The following is a 19,178-nucleotide window of genomic DNA, read 5'->3' as shown; positions in this document are numbered from 1 at the left end:
CACAATCTGAAAATTCTATTAACTACACACAGAAAAACATGGAAACTACTGTATGTCCACCTTCACAATCTGAAAATTCTATTATTATTTTTTTCTCCATTTAATGGACGACTCCGTTTAGACACCAATCTATGATGGTATTCTTCCAAAATCCATCGATGTACATTATGACCAACACGATTTCAACATAGCAGGAATGTGCATGCATCCCTTACTACCTTCTCTTTCTTCTTTCAGGCTTCGTGTAGATTTGGACAGAAGCCCAATTACTTGAATGTATTATTTACAGCCCATACTGTTGCTCATAAGCATGTCCTTTTTGTATTTTTTGTCGTAAAATTTGTTCACTGACTGCTAATAGGTATTAATCAATATAATAATCATTGATGCAGAAGAAATGAACACGTCTCTAGGGCCACTTTCTGCCTCAGTACTTTTTAGTTCCGCACGAGCCAAACCATGGCTGCACGTTCGTTATTTTTCCTTAAAGCAGTTTTTTTGTGTACAGACATACCGTGCTTGTGGCTCAACGCGAGCTGGATACAGCACGGGAGAAGCAGAGTCAAGAGAGGGCGCTACAACTGATTGCTGAGGAACTTGTTCTGGAGGTATTGTTGTTGTCACTGGAATAGAACAATGCTTAAAAGATGCTACAGTATGTCCAATTTGTGGCCGATTCCACCCTTTTTCAGACATTTGAATGCACGCAATTCAATGCAACAAGGATGTTTTTTTTCTTTCATTATTTTTTTGCAACTTCGATGACCAATTTAACCTAAATTTCCACAGTTTTTTTAATTTTATGCATATGAAGTAAAGATACGGGACCCAATTAATAGTTTAACTTCTTACAGAAGCTGGTAATTCTGTGCTCAGTTTCACGTTGTATGCGTGCGCATGTGGCACCATCTTTCCTTCCCCCCAAAAAATGCAAACAAAAATTTCAAGTTGTTTTGAAAGTTCCCTGCACAACAAACACATTGTATTCATTTTGGTTTTACCCATATATACCGATGTGTACTTGCACTGTATACCCAGTACTTTCCCCGAGTTTTGTAAAAAAAAAAAATAATCACGGGCATAATATTCAGGTGGGATTTGAACCCACAACCTTTGCAGTTCTAGAGGCAGTTTGCATCCTTAGCTTTAGCAGCAGGTACTTTAATAAAAAATAAGGGAATCAATGTGTGGTGAAGAGGTTTTCAACTAGTGGTTTAATCCCAACGAGGCCTGGTTCTTGGTAATTTTACCGAGACAAAGTTATGGTAAATTATGTGCACAGTTTGTGACTGGTTCACTGATTTGATTAGTTTTGCTAAGCAGATTTTTAAGAGGAATATTTTCTGCTTGAGCAGCTCTAATTGCATGTTAATTCAACCCCATGTGACTAGTCTGCCACTAATCAGAGAGCGCAAATTCTCCAGGGTATTTATTAATATTGCTTGATTATTTTTTTGCCGAAATTTGATTTCAGATTACCTTCGAGCTCGTCCGATGGACAGTTGAGGAATACCTAGGACTACAACAATTTGCAAATAAACTGAGACAACATCTAGTCATGCAGTCTGCTGAAGTAAGTCTCCAGAGTAAACAGTTTCACACAAAGTGCAATTTTAAAAGCCATCCTAAAATTAAGCCAGGGACCCCTGCTAATGTGCTGTCTTGTGAATAGGGCTTATAACAAGAATGCAACTTTTCCAGCATTATGATCTCTGGGCTCATTTTCTTTGAAATGCATTCTGAAGCAGACAATGGTGCTTTACAATTTTTCTCAACCCTTCAAAGACCGTTCCAGAAGAACATGATCTACTGATACTTAAAACTATTTTGGCAACACTGAAACACTCCATTGACACACATCCAGCCAGCAACCAACTCACACGCTTCACCGGACAAGAACAGCTTCGATCCTTCCCGCCCAAAAGTGCATCCCTCCAGTCATACATAACCACCTCCAGTAGTCCAGCATTCTTTTGAAGACGAGCAGAGTATACTGTTCGAAACGTCGAGACCAAACCGGCTCTTTCAGAGCCACCACTCCTTCAAAACCATGGTTGTACCCGCAAGTTTACTTTTAATATTTATATTTATAGTTGCTCTTATTTTGGCAAAGGATCCCCTTTCGAATTAATATGGTCTGGATAATTTGTTACCTCAAAACATTTGAAAATGAAAAAACGATTCTGAGGGTTGGATTCCATTCATGAATGCTGCAGCTAGAGATGCGGTTTATTTGTAACCCACTGTCACTTGATAATCACAGATGGTTTCAACAATCTTGTGAAAATACGGTTTCTCAAAAGTAGACACTGTATTCAACTGGAACTTTCACGTGTGACTTGTATTGTATCTTTCTTTATAACTTTGTCTATAAAATTAGAATCCCTTTGACAAACAACAATCTTTGACTCTACCTTGAAAGTCAAGCATATACTGAACCAGGTTTTTGAACATTGCAGGTAGTGGCAACAGGGAATCCGTCTGGACGTCCCAGAGATGACCCAGCCTATGACCTCATCACTTCAACCTACGCTCAAATGTGCAAGGACAGGAATCAAAACAGGTCAGTAAAAACAAGGTTACTACATGAACTGTACTAAGGTAAATATTCCACAACTAGAACCATTCTCATGCATCTGTCGTAACCACCTTTGTTTTCTTCAAGGTTTTAATTTAAACAAAAATTATTACTATTTGTATTGTTATACTACAAATGATTTGCAACTCCACCATGATCTTTTCTTAGGGTCCAAACAGCAAGTTTAAAAAAGTTCCTTTAGGTATTTTGACCAAACTTCATAGCTATTGAATCTAACAACATGCCATTTTCTATTTTTGTTCCACAGCCTAAACCCCTGGTGTTCGTTACGTTATAAACACATTATTCTATTTTTTTTTATTTATTTTTTTTATTTTTTTTTTTAGGCAGGAGATTTGGGCGCACAGTCAGCAACTTCATCTTCATTCAGATGATACCCAGGAGGATGAAGTCATGTAAGTAACAAAAACTGCTTCAAGTATAATTTTAATGTTCCAAATTTAACCTAGCATGTTGTCAGCATGTGTGAGATCACATAATATTGCGACCACAGAGTGTGCTGCCGATTTAAAGGATTAGGGTACTTTTTCAAAATGTTCACAGATTTACATTGAATTTACAGGGTTTGATGAAGATAATGATAGTGGAAAGCTTCCCTTCAAATATTACTAACTAAAGTTGTGTAGTTTTTGAGAAATGAGTAAAACAAGACACAAAATAATTTTGGTCTCATGAGACCAAAATTATTTTAGCATGTAAAATCCCCTTAACCAGTAATGATATTATACCAAAACCATCCTATCTCGAGTTAGGAAGAGTAACTCGTCCTAACTTTGGGTTCAGAGAAGCAATCAAAGTAAAGCATTTTGCTCAAGGACACAAGTGTCATGACTGGGACTCGAACCCACACTTAAATGACTTACCCACCAGAACTTGAATTTGATGCCCTAAAAACCTTGACCATGCACCCTACCCATTCTATTGCCGCCTCTGATTTGACAGATTTTCAAATTGCTTTAATTTTTTGTCCAGCGTTGAGTCAGCATTCCCTGGAGGTTGTACACCCCTTCATCTCCTTAATCTTCCAATCAAGGTTGGACGGCCACCAGCGGTACCACGAGGTCCTGATATGAAGGCATTTAGGGAACTAGAGAGTAACTACTGGCAGGTGAGCTTGACAACTTTTTCTGTTTATCCACACCAAGAGTAGTCTTTAAGCTTTTTTTAACGAGATACTTTTGGTAATGTCTTGGAAGGAATGGCAATAAAAACTTGCTTGGTAAGAAGTGAAGCAGCTTTGGATAGTGTGTTGCATTTTGAGAAACTTTTCACTTTGATTTACTGCGATTATGGAAAAATCACTTATCTCTAAAACCTTGAACCTGAGAAGCCTTATTGAGAGTTATCATTCTCAGATTGTGTGTTCCAATTATGGATTATTCTTCCTGAGTGGACATAACCGCCCCAGAATCTGAAAACCTATCACATTTTCAAATGAAATTTTCACAGTTTAGTTTTCTGGTTTTATGGTATACATCTACAACTATAGAGGGTTGAAACAAACAGTGGGCACCAATTACCGAAATACTAATTCCCTTTAAAGGTACATGTAGGTTCAACATAATGCAGATTGGTTGGTAAAATTTTCACACACAAAAAGATACAAAAAAAGTCAGCTGTGAAAGTTTCAGCTGAATCAGTGTCTACTTTTTGAGAAAAGCTGTTACTGTATTTTCATCAAGAACGTCAAATCCATCGATGTATAGCAAGTAGTAGCGACAGTGGGTACTTAATTGCATCTCAGGCTGTGTTGAGGGCAGCATTCAAATAGGCAACACAGAAACTTCCTTACAGACATTCCTGCTTTGAACAGCTCTGTGAAATTGAAGCAAAACCTTTTTGTTTTGTTTTGTTTTCTCTGATTATAAAACTGTTTCCTGTTGTTTTCCCCCTTATCAGCAATTAAGCACTGAGTCAGATTCTATCTCATTAACCAAGAAGGTTCAGGGTGTGGTCATTGCTGCAATGTCCCCCAACCAGAAATATATGGCACTGGGATGTCTGCGAGGTGAGTAAGCTACTCTTTAACCAAAATAATATTAATTTTCTGATAAGATGAATTTGCCAAGCTCTTTGAATTCAAGCAACCCTTCTTCTTTGAGATGAGGTTTGCAGTAGCATGAAGTGTAGATCACTTTTGAGTGTTGTTAGTTCTGAGACACCATCAGAATATACCGATCAAACGTTGAGTTGTCATCCATCGGTTCTTCTCAGAACTCAACGGCACAAGTGCCACACCACACCGGGACTCAAACCGGGACTCAAACCCACACTCTGCTGATCAGAAATACCAGAGAGAGAGAGAGTCTGGTGCTCTTTACCACTGGGCTACGACAGGCCACATTTCTGGTACCCTTAGGAACTGGACACTTTTGGTAATTGTCAAGACCAATTTTTTCCCTTGGTGTATCCCAACATGTGCATAAAATAACAAACCTGTGAAAATTCGAACTCAATAATTGGTCGTCGAAGTTGCAAGAGAACAACGGAAGAAAAAAACACCTTTGTTGTGTGCTTTCAGATGCCTAAAAAGGGCTTCAGGACTGAAGTCTTTTAATATTTAAGTGAGAACTTACCTCTTTCTCAGAAACTATGTTACTTCAGAGGGAGTTGTTTCTCACAATGTTTTATAATATATCAATAGCTCTACATTGCTTGTTACCAGGTAAGTTTTTATGCTAATAATTATTTTGAGTAATTACCAATAGTGTCCAGTGCCTTTAATTACTTTACTATGACACGCCATATTTCTTGTATGTACCCTTGATAAACCTTGGTGTTGTATTTGATTTCAGGTGACGTGTTTGTGTATACATGTACCTACAGCCAGAAGAATCCAATCCCAGTTCGTACTCTGCAGAATGAGAACACACAGAATGATGCTGTCATTGACATTACTTGGAGTGTGGACAGTAGTAGGCTCATCACTATTAATGAAACGGTAAGGTTCAGGGTTCAAGGTTCAGGGTTCAAGGTTCAGGGTAACATGACCTTGTCCCCTTTAATCTCATATTGTACTTTTCTTGCATATTAAGGGTGCACGCCACTAATTAAGCTCACATAACATGCAGTGCAAAATGCTTAGTACTGAAAAATTCACAAGCAAATATTTAGAAGTCTCACAGCTTTTTACAGTAAAGGGACAATTATTCATTGACTCTTGAACTTTTATTCTCTGCTCAATTTGATATGGGAAGTCCCCATGCGCGTCAAGCTCTTCTCCCTCCAAATTAAAAGACCCCTACACCGGTGTAATTTTCCAAACGTCTGAGCATCAATCTTGAAAAATGTCCCTACACCTCTCGGAAAAAAGAACCATTTATTCAGTTTGTGAGGTCTGTAACATTTGTTTGTTTGTTTGTTTATGAATCGCATAATTCAAGAAATTGTCATTCAGTAACTAGACAGCAAAACTTATTGTAGTAATTTTGAAGTCATCAGCGGTTAGCTTGGTAGGATTCGAACCCACAACCTTGCATTTGCAAGTCTTGCTGGACCACGGTGACTACATTTTTCTAAATATAAGAGTCTTCCGCAGTGACCAATAAAGGTAAACCATTGATACCATCTTCTTTTGGTTTGACTTGTAGGGTATTCTCCAACTGTGGTCCATGTCTTCCGGCGGTGTCTCCGAGAAGGACATCAAAGACTTGGAGATCAGACCTGAAGCTGGACTGACAAAGTCTTCTCAACTCACTCACCTCTTAACGCTAGATGCAGACAAGTCAGACTTCAACTTCAAAGAAGGTTAATCTGCATGTATAAGACATGTTTTAATAGTATAAAGCATTTTGAGAAACATTTCACCTCAAAATAATGTGGTTATATAAAAATATATACGTATCAGTTTCTATGACCCAAAATTGTTACTCTTCCTGCATCAACATATTTGCTCTTTTATCCCAGGTCCCCTGCATGAGACTGGTGCCCAGGCAGCTGCAGTCAGCCCAGCAACGGCCGTCTTCCATCCATCTCACACCCTTCTTGCCACTCAGGTAGGAAATAATCCATATTTATTTTTATAATAATAAATAGTTGTTACATGTACTTTTGACACTTTTTTTAGACACTAAGGGCCTTGTCACTTAAGGCAACTTTTACAGGCAACAGGACCGCTTTGGTAGCACATGAGTAATTTTTCAAACAATGTCTTTGATGTCTCAAGAACAATATGTGAGCATTTAAATGTGAATGCATGTTCTTCATGGACATTGCCGGTATCTTATTGTGGAAACAAACAAAAATTGCACTGTGTTACATAACCCTTAGATTCTGAATCTGATTCTGAATCTGCATTGAACAGTCGGCAAAGCATCCTTATGACAGCATTTGATGAGAAGGCAAAGATTAAAATAAAGAAATTTCATTTTTAGACGTGGGAGAAAACCCACTACAGGGAAAACCCAGATGCAAGGCTTTGATCCAGGAATCAGAGGTGAAAGGCAGGGACAGGAAACACCAAGCCAATCTGACTGCCCTTGTTTTTCATCTCACCAAAGTAGAGTCCAGGCGTCGATTTCACAAAACTCTTCCTAACTTGAGACTAATCCTGGACTTAGGACGAGTCCCAACCCTGCACTGTAGCATGCAGACCTGAAGATTAATCCTTTACTCGTCCTAACTCGAGATAAGACGAGTCCTAACTCTTTGTGAAATCGACCCCAGTGCCTGTTTAAGTTCGAACTCAGTGCTTCAGTTTAGCCAAAGTGTTTTTTCCCTGAAAATGTACACTTCCAATGGTCTGCAGATTTTATTCTTTGTACTTATACAGGATCCCATTGTAGTTGGGCTTCAGAATGTGTTTTTCTTTGTACTTACTTTTCATCTGATGGATACAGAATGTGTTATTCTTTGTTCTTCATTTGATAAATACAGAACTTCATTGTAGTTGGTCTGCAGAATGGAGACATCCTAAAGTGTGATACCAGCGTGTCGGCCAATGCAAGCAAACTGAATCTTGGTACTGGAAACCACCCAGAGGTACATGCCCTTCCCCATAACACCATCCCATCCAGTGATAATTGAGAATCAACACATTTTTCTCTCTCATTATTTCCTCCCTATTTTTCCTTCACACATTACGTTTATTCCTTCCTGCCCTCTCAAAAAAATTCTTACAAATTTAAACCTGAAACTTTCCTGAAGACGATCAGAGCAACCTGATCGAAATGTTGAGTTGTCAACCATCGGTAAATGTCAGAACTAACACTACCCTAAAGAGGTGTACACATGGTGCTGCCGCAAACCTCACCTGAAACCTAAAGCAAAATGAAAAAGTTAAACAACCAATTGCTGAAAACTTGTTGAAATTGTTGCCTTGGGTGTGGTACAATTAGTTTGTTAAGTGTTGTCAAGAATATCATGATAATCATAATCTAGTAGGGGCCCAATTTCATAGAGCGGCTTAAGCACAAAATTAAGCTAAGCAAAACAAAATTATGCTTACCAGATCAAGATACCAGCTAAAATACCATGCCACATGTATAATTTCTGACTGGTATCCTGCTTGTTTCTATGAAGCATGAATTTGTTAAGCAGAAGTGTCTGCTTTAGAAGCAGCTCTGGGAATTTGGGCCCCGGTCTGCGGACCTCACCAGGCATGCTAAAATTAGATTGTATAGAACCGGATTCTGCTCATCTTACAGACAGAGGTTGAGCGTCAAAGGAATTTCATTGGCCAGGAGGTTCCAACTGAGTTGTTCCGCAGTCACAAGTCTCCCCTGATGTTTCTGGGATTCCTTGGTAACCATGGCAATATGGTTTCCATGGATACAAGCGGTCTGATATGCATTTGGGAGAGCAACAGGTAAAACTTGTTTGTATTCATAAAGCTTTTATGTTTAGGAGAACAATAGAACAAAGTTAATTATAATGGCACTTTGGCTGGTAATTGTTTTCTTGCAAGCGAGAGTTTCTAAATGTTGATGTAACATGAATGAAAATTACATTACATCATTTTCAAACAGGAAAAAATTTCCTTCCAAGTTAAATAACTTTAAACCTAACTGAAATTACTTATAGTACTCCCAAATATCCAGTGCATTTGTTTCGCCAGGGGTTGTTTGTCGTTTTGTAGAAAAATGCAATTTTGTATCATTTTGAAGCGATGGTCGGCATCATTTTAGCATGTGATCATCGCCATTCGCTCTGTTTTTTTTTCAGCAGTCACAGATGCAAAAATAATACTACTAATAATATAATAACTAGTTATTGTATGGCACATTTCCCAATAACCGTCTCAATGCGCTTTACAATAGTGCCCATCATTGGGCCAATAACATCCTTTTAATCTTTCTCAGCTTCCTGGGGAAAACTTTTCCTACACATTGTCAACCTGTACTGGTCGGTAGAATGACATTTCATACTAAATCATACTCCACAAGCCCACATTATTTGAAAAAATATTACATTTACCAATGATGTAAAAATCCTGTGAGTAACAATTGTGTTTTGTCTGTAGGGAATGGTGGAGTCACTTTGGATGGTTTGAGCCGAGCACCAAGTACTACCTGGAGCTGGCAGAGAGAGTTTACTCACCAAGATCAGACGATGAACAAAAGGTAAGCTGTAAAACCCTGGGGTATCTTGAAACGCGAACTGGAGCAACCAGAATCCTGTGGAATAATAAAAATAATAAATATCTAAGTATTATATATCGCACGTATTTACCAACAAGGTACTCAAGGCGCTTAGTTCATACATTACACAGAAAGAGAGGTTATTGACAGTTATAAATTCTGAGACACAGTTACACATATGTAGCACCCTTTAAGTGTTTACAAGGTGCTACGGCGCATACAGCAGCCACAGCAAGGAACACCCGGGCGAACCCCTTCTCTTTTTGATAAGTACTCTGGGTTAATTTACATGCAAATACACAACACATGAGACCAACAACTTTGTGTCCCATCCGAAGGACAAGCAATGGTTAAGTGTCTTGCTTAAGGACACACGTGTCACGACTGGGGATTCAAACCCACACTCTGCTGATCAGAAACACCAGAGTTTGAGTTTGGTGCTCTTAACCACTCGGCCACGACACTTCCAATAGGGACAAAGTGTGCCGAGGTTTCCGTTTGAAAGTGCGCCGAGGTATCCAAGGGGGAAAACAAAGTCCCAGCGCCTCCAGGGCTGTGTTCCCAGAGGGTACAAAGGGCTTCAATTACTATAATCATAAAATTGTTGTTTGAGCTGTGTTAAGAGTTCAATGTGTTGTAAAGCACTGCTAATTATTTATGGTTTATCGGCAGAAACAATTTATAGAAGGAAAAGGTTGTCATTTTCTTGCAGTATACAGGGTTAATCAACAAGGGCCCAATGCATAATCAAGGTATTCATCTACATTTTTTTCCCGAAGATATCTTCATTAAACATGTTAAAAGGGAAAATATTACACTGAAAAAGCTGGTTCTAGTATGAACTTCTCAATCAGTAAACTTTTAGACTAAAATTGAGCAGTGATGTTTTCCCGGAAAAGTCTTGCTTAGCAGAGTTGGTTTTGGTGCATCAAACCATTTTTGTGGGATCAGGCAACAGATCTAGTCTGCATTTGAATAAGAAGGCTTTGGATTCAATTTGCCAGGCGTGTGGGACTGCCTGTGGACTGCCCTGTGGACTGCTCTGGTTGGATGTGCTAGAAGATGCACAAAGTTCCTGTCAAATGAAGAAGTGACCCCTATATTTCTCTTGTTTTGTTGTGATTTGCTTAGGTACATTACAGTGACAAGGCTTTAGCAGAGAAGAAAGTCAGCAGACAGGAGAGGCAAGCGGCTCGAGAGAAGGCTACACAGAGGCTGGAAAACATCAACATGGAAGTGCTGTGGCATAGAGAAGTAGATACAAAAAATGGCGCTGAGGTAGGGGAATTCTAGGTTTTAAACTTATCCATTTGAGTCTACTGTAGATAATAATAATAATAATAATATTAATAATACAATTATTTATACTGTTCTGGTATCCAGCAAACAGATGCTCATGGCGCATATAACAAAATTAAATGAAGGTATGTACATAGCAACTACCTCAAGAGAAAACAGAACAATACTTGATGGGCTATAAGCTTGAGTGAACGACAATGTTTTGAGGAGTTTCCCTAAAACTACTCACAGAAGACATGTTGCAAATATTTTGAGCAAGTTTATTCCAAAGAAGAGGACCTGCATGTGAGAATGATCAATCCCCCTAGGCATTTTGAGTGAGAGAGACAACCACTCGCTCTTGAGTCCTTTATGGGTTCGCCGTCCCGTAGTGGTCCGAGAAACAAACTACTGTACCTCCAAGCCTCCCTGTCTAGAGCTGTTGTCATTAGCTCACGCATGCTACTTCTTTTAAATACGCAAATTTGTCAGTCCATCTGGCTTTCGGCCTTCCTCTTCCAGCGGGACCAGCATCACATCCTTCCAGGCACTGCTCTTCAAGATTCCCCCCGTCTCTCCTTGCAATATGCCCCAAATACTCCAGCTTCTTCTTTAGTATAAAAAAACTATAATGTTACCTAACCTTTTTTGGTTATGTGGGCTTTCTCCAACACACTGGTCACACTGATGTTAATTTGATATTAAGCATTCGCCTCCAGCACCAAACCTCAAAACATAATACCTTCGTTTTCTCATCCTGTGATAATGTCCATGTGTCAGATCCATACAATGTGATGCTGAAGACATTGGTGTGTTCATGAGTCGGATCTTGGTTTGTTTGGCTATGTCGTGTGAGAAAGAACTAGCAAGGACAAACCTCTGAGGATCTGAGATAAAGTGCTGTATAAGTGTCGTGGCCGAGCGGTTAAGAGAACCGAACTCAAACTCTGGTGTTTCTGATCAGCAGAGTGTGGGTTTGAATCCCCAGCCGTGATACTTGTGTGCTTAAGCAAGACACTTAACCATTGCTTCGTCCTTCGGATGGGACGTAAAGCTTTTGGTCCCATGTGTTGTGTAACGCATGTAAAAGAACCCAGTGCACTTATCGAAATGAGAAGGGGTTTGCCCCGGTGTTCCTGGCTGTGACTGCTGTATGCGCCGTAGCACCTTATAAACCCTTAGAAGGTGCTTAATAATTGGGTCTAAGAATTCATCACTGCATTAACATATCTTTCTTAAAGAGTGTACATGTATATACTCAGCGCCTTGAGTATCTTGTTTGGTAGATACGTGCGCTATATAAGACTTTGATATTTTGTTTAAGACTTTCTTGTTTGTTTTTGCCTGCTCAGCTGCAGGTATTCTGCCCTAGGAAGGTCCAGGATGCAGGGAGTATATTTCATGGTGTGGTCAGACAGTCTTCCACTGAGCAGCTTCTTATGCATTACACCTACTATTGTAAACCGGCAAAGGTAAGTCTTATCGATGAAGTATTTATTTATTTATTTTGTTTGGGTAACCTTTGGGGCCCCCGAGTATAATAAAACAACAGGAGGTATTATACAGGATTGGTAGAGCTGCCAAAATAGTTGTAGACTTTGTTCATGTTTTATGTGATCAACAATATACATTAGGGACTTTTCGTTTTTGACGACGGATGGTTCTGCGACGGTAAAGATGACATTTGGCGTCATCGGCTTTGAGGACGGTCGTCCCTCAATTTCTACGACAGTACTTGGGATGAATCTTCGTTGTGCTGAAAACGACAACGTTTAGCTGAACAACCGTCGCAGAACCATCCGTCGTCGAAAACGAAAAGTCCCTAATGTTCAACCTGGGCCCCACAAGGGAAATTGGAATAATAGAATGACAATGGTACGACCTCCCAAACCCAATCTTCAAGGTTGTGAGCTCACTAGAGTGGTCTTTTACACAATGGAAGAATGAAACCCACAAGAGAATTCTTTTGAAAAGGAAACTATAGAACAACAATAGCAGGACTCTGCATACCAGATCCGAGAGGGCGTCTGTCTGTTTGTGTGTGTTATCTTGCCATTTTGACAGTAATTTGTGTAAATTTAAAGTAATTTGTTCAAAAATAACTTCATGTTTTGATAGCAATTCCTGTAACTGGCAGTTTTTCGCTGTTGGTTTGATGAAAACGAAATCTAAATTCCATTTCAGAATTTCTGCAGTCAGGTGTTGAAGGTCCAACAATCTGCATGTGGTACGAAGTTAGTATTTATGATACTTTTTCCTGCTTTCCCACCAAAAGGTAAGTCCTTAGTTATTGTCTTGCAATCCCATCTCAATTTCACTTCATAATTCCCCTTTTAAACAGTATTATAAAATTTGTATGTATATCCAGTTAAAAAAAACAAGTACTGACCACATGGCCTTTCCATGGCGGCAGCACAGACCAACTCACAAAATAACATTTTGAGAAAAGCAAGTACAGGTATAAGCTTATTCTGCCATAAAATGGACAAAAGTGTAAAAAGGGGCAGAGATGGTCAGTATGGCTAAAACAAGAACAAATGTTGTCCGAACAATAACTTGACTTGGTATAATATTATCTCCAAACTTAGTGCGTGGATTGGTCTGCGATCCCCTCAAATTCTTTTACTTATGACCACATCGATCAACTATCAAGAAATGAACTGGCATCTGTTTCTACCGAACACAAAGTTTCTTGTTAACTGAGTAGATTTGTTCGTGATAAAGGAAACAGGAGTGTGTGATTTTGCATGAGTTTTTTCTTATTTTTGTTATAGTTTTTTTTAAATAGATTTTCTCAAACAAAATTTTCTTGAGCTTCTAGACTTTTCTTGTTTTTCATTCTACTACATGTACAGGTCCGCATATCTCATTCGTTGCGCTGGACATCAGTGAGATGAAAGTTGTGCGAGACACACGGATTGATCTGAAGCTAACGGAGGAGGAGCATAACCGATGTCTCAATGAAAATGTCTGCAGCTTCGGGGTGAGTTCATAGTGCACTCATATAGGGTGTCATGGCTGAGCAGTTTAGAGCATCAAATTTAAGCTCCGGTGGTTTTAGTCATTTGGTTTGGGTTCAAGTCATGACACTTGTGGCCTGAAGCAAGACACTTCACTATAAATGCTTCTCTGCATCCAGTCCAGTGGTACACAATAGATTTAGTTCTGATGTGAAGGGTGTGGGAATTAGAAGTCCGTCACCTCTGTTAAATGGTGTAAATTGCCATTGCAATTGATAAACTTCTGGGCAAAAATTGCAACATTCTAAACATCTCATGACATCATGCTGAGAAAAAAAGGGTCTTTCATTTTTTGTTCCATTCCTGTGAATAAAATCCACATGCATTACTCAGGTGGGATTCAAACCTACAGCCTTTTCCATTCTTGAGCTGCCGTCGATTTCACAAAACTCTTCCTAACTTAAGACTAATCTTAGGACTTAGGACGAGTCCCAACCCTGCACTGTAGAATGCAGACCTTAAGATTAATCCTAAGTTAGGTTACTCGTCCTAACTTGAGATAAGATGAGTCCTAACTCTTTGTGAAATCGACCCCAGATGTCTTACTGCTAGATCACTGAGATTGCCAAGTAGCTAGAGGCAGCTGGGGTGGATTTCACAAATAGTTAAGACTCGTCTTATCTTACTTAGGAATAGCCATATGTTTTTAATATCTCCTAGGACTAGTCCTAAGTAAGGACTTGTCCTAACTCTTTGTGAAATCAACCCCTGGAAACCTAAAATAAAATAACTTAATGACGATCCACCATCATGTAAAGCCTAAAAACTTAGGGTCAGTTTCTCTGATTTTTAAATTTGGAGTACTCGAATATTCAAGTCATTTTCTTTCCTTGTTCTCGCAGATGACTCCCGTAGTTGGAGTCACTGGTACTATGTACATCATCGCATGCGTTCTAGGTACTGTACGGGTGTATTCGATGGAGACCAGTTTTCAGATCATGTCGTCCGCTGTGGAGATACATCAAGGAGGCTCCAAGCTGAAGAAGTCTCTGGCTGAGAGAGCAACCATACTGGTGTCAATGGCTAAGGGTCATATCAGTATCCTGACATACACAGAAGTGAGTTTGTAGACATTTAATTATTATTTTTTCAAAATGGCTGCCATTTTGTATTTATCGGCAACATATAGCAAGTTCAAGTGCGAACCATGGTTAACTAAAGGTCAACTATTTTGACTCAAGCTCTGGTGTCAATGGCCAAGGAACATATCGGAGCCTGGCATATTGTACTCTAGTGAGTTTGTTGAAATGTTTTATTTATTTTTTCTAAAAATGGCTGCCATTTTGTATTGGGCAACAATAGTTTCACAGCCTCTCTGCCTTAAACCTTATGGTGTGCACGTGTTAGGCGTAGAATAAGGTGCATGCTGGTCTAGCTACGATCAAGTTTGATCGCTAGCAAGACCAGCATGCACCTCACTCAGTAGTTAGCGCTTGCGCAGTTGGTATTTTTGAAAACGATGATTGGCTCCCAAGTTTGCATGTGCACTTGTTAGAAACTTTCAAACTCTTGTCATAAGTAAATTGTTTGTCTTGGTTTATTTTTTTCAGAAATACAACTCTGTTGACATCTTGCAGTTTGTTGACTATAGTTCAGTTAAATTAAGACGGAGAGTCTACGAGGCTTACTTGGACGGGTAAATATTTCTCAAATGTCTTGTTGTTGAAAGGGAACATTTCAAACACCATGTTGCTCGATAAAGCTTCTTTTTTTTTTTGCTTGAGCTCACATGAAATGCTTAATTTTTAGTTTTTGCAGTATACATTTTTGATAAGTGTTGCTTTTCCATTGTGGTCATTAGTATGGCTTAAAGGGAAGGTATCTTTTAAAAGGTATAACGATAAAAAAATAATTGGCAAGAAGCCTGCAGCAGCTTAGTTAGTTTAAAAAGCATTTACAAAAACATTTCACAACAAAGTTATGTAAAAAGATATAAGTTTTTATGCCCCAAAATTGAATTTGAGAAGCGTTACTGTCAGTAATGTTTCTCAAATTGTGTATTTCAATAAAGACTATTCTTCTGGCATAGACATAATTTGCTCAAAAACACGGTCCAGTCATGAGTTTACTGGCCCAGGGCTTGAATCCAAGCCCTAAATACGAACTTTCCTTCTTCACTTCTTATAAGAAAATCTTGATGTTTTATCCACACAGGAAAAAACAGAAGCCACTAGTGCCCTATGAGCAGCAGCATCATTACAGGGTATGGACCATGGACAACGACGCCCATCGTAATGTGGAGCTCTACATGCGCAGACTGGTGCTCCAGCTGTCCGATATTGCTGTCTATGTATCAGAAGGCTTGGAGATAGACAAGGATCGACTACAGCAGTTCTGGAACGAGGATAAGATATCGGCCGAGAGTAATCTGCTTCAAAGAATCATAGTAAGAAAGGAATGTAGAATTTAATTCTGAAAAAAAAAATTGACTAATCTCACAAATTTTTGTTTTTGTTTTTAGAGCCACCACCTCTTCAATTTCATTTATTTTTATTTCATGTAATATTATGGGTTTGAAACCAAGGACTTTAAAAAAAACCTGAACTTAATCAGTGTACTAGCCAAGAACACTATGAAGAGAAGACAAGGAAGGATGTCTCAGTTTCAGATGTAGGAGGAAAACCCAAGAGAAATATTCTAGTAAAAAAAGAAAAATGCAGTCAGTTAGGGCCTGAAACCCCAATCCACATAGTGCCACCTGGTGGGATTTGAACCGGGGGTCCTAGAGGTGGGAGGCAAGGCAGAGTACCACTATGCCAACCTGACAGCCCAAACGGAGGGTGATAATTTGGTTTGGTAATTACTCCAAACAGTTATGACCATAAAAACTTCCTTGGTCAGAAGCACTGAAGCTGTTGATAATGTACAGTATTCTGAGAAATGATTTCCTTTCAATCAAAGGAATTTGGTTTTAGGGAGAGGGATTCAAAAACATTTTAATCTAGGAAACTTTTCTGGATGAATTGTTTCTCAGATTGTTGGTTTCCAATTAAGGATTATGCTTCCAGCTTGGACATATAACAGCTCCAGATTTTCCTCATGAGTCAAACTCACCACCTCAAGAACTCGCACAAAAAATAGCGCACCTACATATTTTTAATGTTAAGTCTGTCAAAGTTTGACAGTTTTTCTGGCAAAATTTGGCTTTCAAGCTACAGGCATGTGACTCATCAGGACTGTAAGCCAAGAGAGAAAGACATACAGAAAGAAATAGTCCACTCATTATCCAAACCTGTAGTTTTGTCTTTTTGGTGATAAATCAAAACTTCCCGTTTGGAGTTGTGTTTTGTTCATTTCTTTTAAATCGATGTAATGCAAAATGTGTAATCGGTTTTTCACTATTTTCTCGTGACTCAGATGGCTGATCGATCTCAAAGTTTATGTATATGGTGGAATACTTTAAGTGCTTACACTGTTAGCAACGGTTTTGTTAGCAAAAACAAATTTGATAATGTTCCTTTATTAATGTGGTGGAATTTTCACTGGTAAAGTGAAATTTATTCACATGAACTGGCGTAGTGTACATTGTACCTTCCAATGTGTCGTTTATATACTTTTCTTCAATTCATTCATTCCAGGCACAAAAGAAGGGAATCTCTGGGAATAACGACTTATCAACCGAAAGTTCTAACTCACGATAAGGGAAAACAACAATGCAATGTTTATAAGTAAACAACAAACTCAAGGTCACCGAATTTGGGTCAGCCGCAAGTGATGTTCAGACAGCTATGGTGGGTGGGGTTGATGTTGGATTGGTGTGACATGTGGACTCCCCTACAATGAGTTCCTGGGACGGTTCTCTGATGTATCCCTGTGTTGTTGGCAATAAAACCATGTACTTTCCTTAACAATCGCCAATCAGTTGGCCAACTATTCGGTTACAAACCTATGTTTTGACTCCTCCACGTTTTGACACCCATATGTTTCGACACACAAAGTGTTTTTTCCTATTCCTAACCTAGCATGTCAAATTGCAAGGGGGGTTGTCGGAACTTAGGGTTGTCGGAATATAGAGCAGTCGCCAACTATTCATTGAGCCATTTTGGAGTTAGATTTTATTAAAGTCTGGTACAGTGACTTGCTTATTCGCAACTTACCACTTAAATTTTAATTCCTCAGAATATAGAGACAGTTGCCATATCAGATGCTTTTGGGCAAGTTTTTGTGTCGCAACCTCTAGATGAGCAAACCCAGGTGCCATTGTGCCATACACATTCATTCTGATTTGTGTATGGACATTCATTCTGAATTGTGTATGGGTGTTCACCGTCTCTTAAAGGGTAAATTCAATTTACCCAGTCAGTTTCCCTTGTGGTTTATATTGATATCATAAAATAGAACTACGCAAAAGCTTGCCCAGATCATGTGGCGTAGCAATTGTCTCGATAGTCTGCTGATGTTCAGGTGTATCTATCATTTAAAACCATTCATCATTTTAACCATGATACAGACCTTTATCATGGCGCCTCCATCTTTTCTCCCATTCAAACCAGTGTTACCAAAACTGAGGCTGAAAGGAGAAGCAGTCTGGTTCCTTTTTGTACAATGAATATTAGCATTCATTACTGTTATTGGATGTAAGGAACATGATCAAGATGGTGGCAGCATCGCATTATAATGGTCTATTGAAGGATCTTCATTTGGAGGGTACCGTTTATGCAATGAAAAGATAGTCTTTGTTAAATTAGTCTTTCTGTAAGTTGAAGGGTTTGACTTGCTATAACTGACTGTGGGAATATTTACTCAATCAGTTTCCCTTGTGTTTTTTTTCTTCTTGATCTTCAAGCTGTACCGTTAACTTGAATGTGATCCCTGGCTACACAGCACTCACATGCTGAATGGCTTCTGACTGGTACCTCTACATTCCTACAAAGGTATTGACAAAATAGAGAGACCGCTAGCCTGCCTTGTTGGACTGTTATGGCTCTCTTAGCTTCAGCCATCATAGTCGTCATACTATGATGAGGACAATGATAAAAGATAGCCATAACGGCCCAACAAGGAGCAAGTTGGAGTACACACCCTGGTTCACTGAAGGTTGACTATTCTCACTCGAACCCTAGCTGGTCCACCATTGGTTGATGTGGTCAACCATTTGGAACCAGACTAGGGACCATGGTTCCTTCAATGGTCCTGATAGCCTGTTTCATGCTATTATGTGTAAAACTCATAAGAGAACCAGTGACAGTGAAGCGAGAAGGCAGAAGGCAATGGAAGTGTTGACTAGGCTTCCAAAGTGAATTATTAGAGTGAGTACGTCACTGCACATGTACGTTCCTTGTCAGTGGTCAATCATGGACCGACTAAATATGTGCGCTCAAACTGGCTCAATGTGGCTAGTAGACCACCAACATAGGGCTAGAAGAATAGCTCATTGTTGCAGACCTACCAAGTCTCACGCATTAGGCGTGAGACTCACGCATTTGGGCTCTGTCTCACGCTCGCACGCATAGCAACCATTTTCTCACGCATTGGGGCCAGACTGGGAAAAAAATAAAAATTAACGACAATGCATTGCCAAATCGCGCTTGTGTGTACAAAAAACCGCAATCTATAATAATTGCACAATCTTCAGATTGCACGCAGTTTATCAGCATCATCAACTTGAGCTGCCGTACAAACAGAACACAAATTTACAGGTTGCGCACGCTTTTGCTCTCCCCGCAGGTTCACCTAAAATTCGTCAGAGCGCAAAACGCTTAT

At 39.3% G+C, this 19,178-nt stretch overlaps 1 protein-coding gene across 2 annotated transcripts in view; it reads left to right on the top strand.

Annotated features, from left to right (window-relative positions):
* LOC117298815 overlaps window positions 1–18,888 on the top strand; it is a 41,666-nt gene extending 22,778 nt beyond the window's left edge. Inside the window, exons 8-27 of one of the 2 annotated variants that reach the window (XM_033782151.1) lie at window positions 509–608; window positions 1,475–1,573; window positions 2,460–2,563; window positions 2,926–2,994; window positions 3,572–3,707; window positions 4,499–4,607; window positions 5,395–5,540; window positions 6,190–6,346; window positions 6,506–6,594; window positions 7,475–7,579; window positions 8,245–8,405; window positions 9,060–9,159; window positions 10,309–10,455; window positions 11,808–11,927; window positions 12,640–12,730; window positions 13,311–13,438; window positions 14,318–14,533; window positions 15,026–15,111; window positions 15,630–15,861; window positions 18,262–18,888. In XM_033782151.1, the coding sequence (XP_033638042.1) occupies window positions 509–608; window positions 1,475–1,573; window positions 2,460–2,563; window positions 2,926–2,994; window positions 3,572–3,707; window positions 4,499–4,607; window positions 5,395–5,540; window positions 6,190–6,346; window positions 6,506–6,594; window positions 7,475–7,579; window positions 8,245–8,405; window positions 9,060–9,159; window positions 10,309–10,455; window positions 11,808–11,927; window positions 12,640–12,730; window positions 13,311–13,438; window positions 14,318–14,533; window positions 15,026–15,111; window positions 15,630–15,861; window positions 18,262–18,273 (2,407 nt within the window). In that variant the 3' untranslated portion in view covers window positions 18,274–18,888. Of the gene's footprint in view, window positions 1–508; window positions 609–1,474; window positions 1,574–2,459; window positions 2,564–2,925; window positions 2,995–3,571; window positions 3,708–4,498; window positions 4,608–5,394; window positions 5,541–6,189; window positions 6,347–6,505; window positions 6,595–7,474; window positions 7,580–8,244; window positions 8,406–9,059; window positions 9,160–10,308; window positions 10,456–11,807; window positions 11,928–12,639; window positions 12,731–13,310; window positions 13,439–14,317; window positions 14,534–15,025; window positions 15,112–15,629; window positions 15,862–17,053 lie in introns of both variants that reach the window. The other variant, XM_033782150.1, reaches the window with a different exon arrangement.
* Window positions 18,889–19,178: the final 290 nt, after the last annotated feature.

The sequence above is a fragment of the Asterias rubens genome, chromosome 13, assembly GCF_902459465.1.
Source record: "Asterias rubens chromosome 13, eAstRub1.3, whole genome shotgun sequence".
Taxonomy (NCBI): Eukaryota; Metazoa; Echinodermata; class Asteroidea; order Forcipulatida; family Asteriidae; genus Asterias; species Asterias rubens.
The sequence above is the reverse complement of the archived record's forward strand: the minus strand, read 5'-3'. Positions and strand labels throughout refer to the sequence as shown.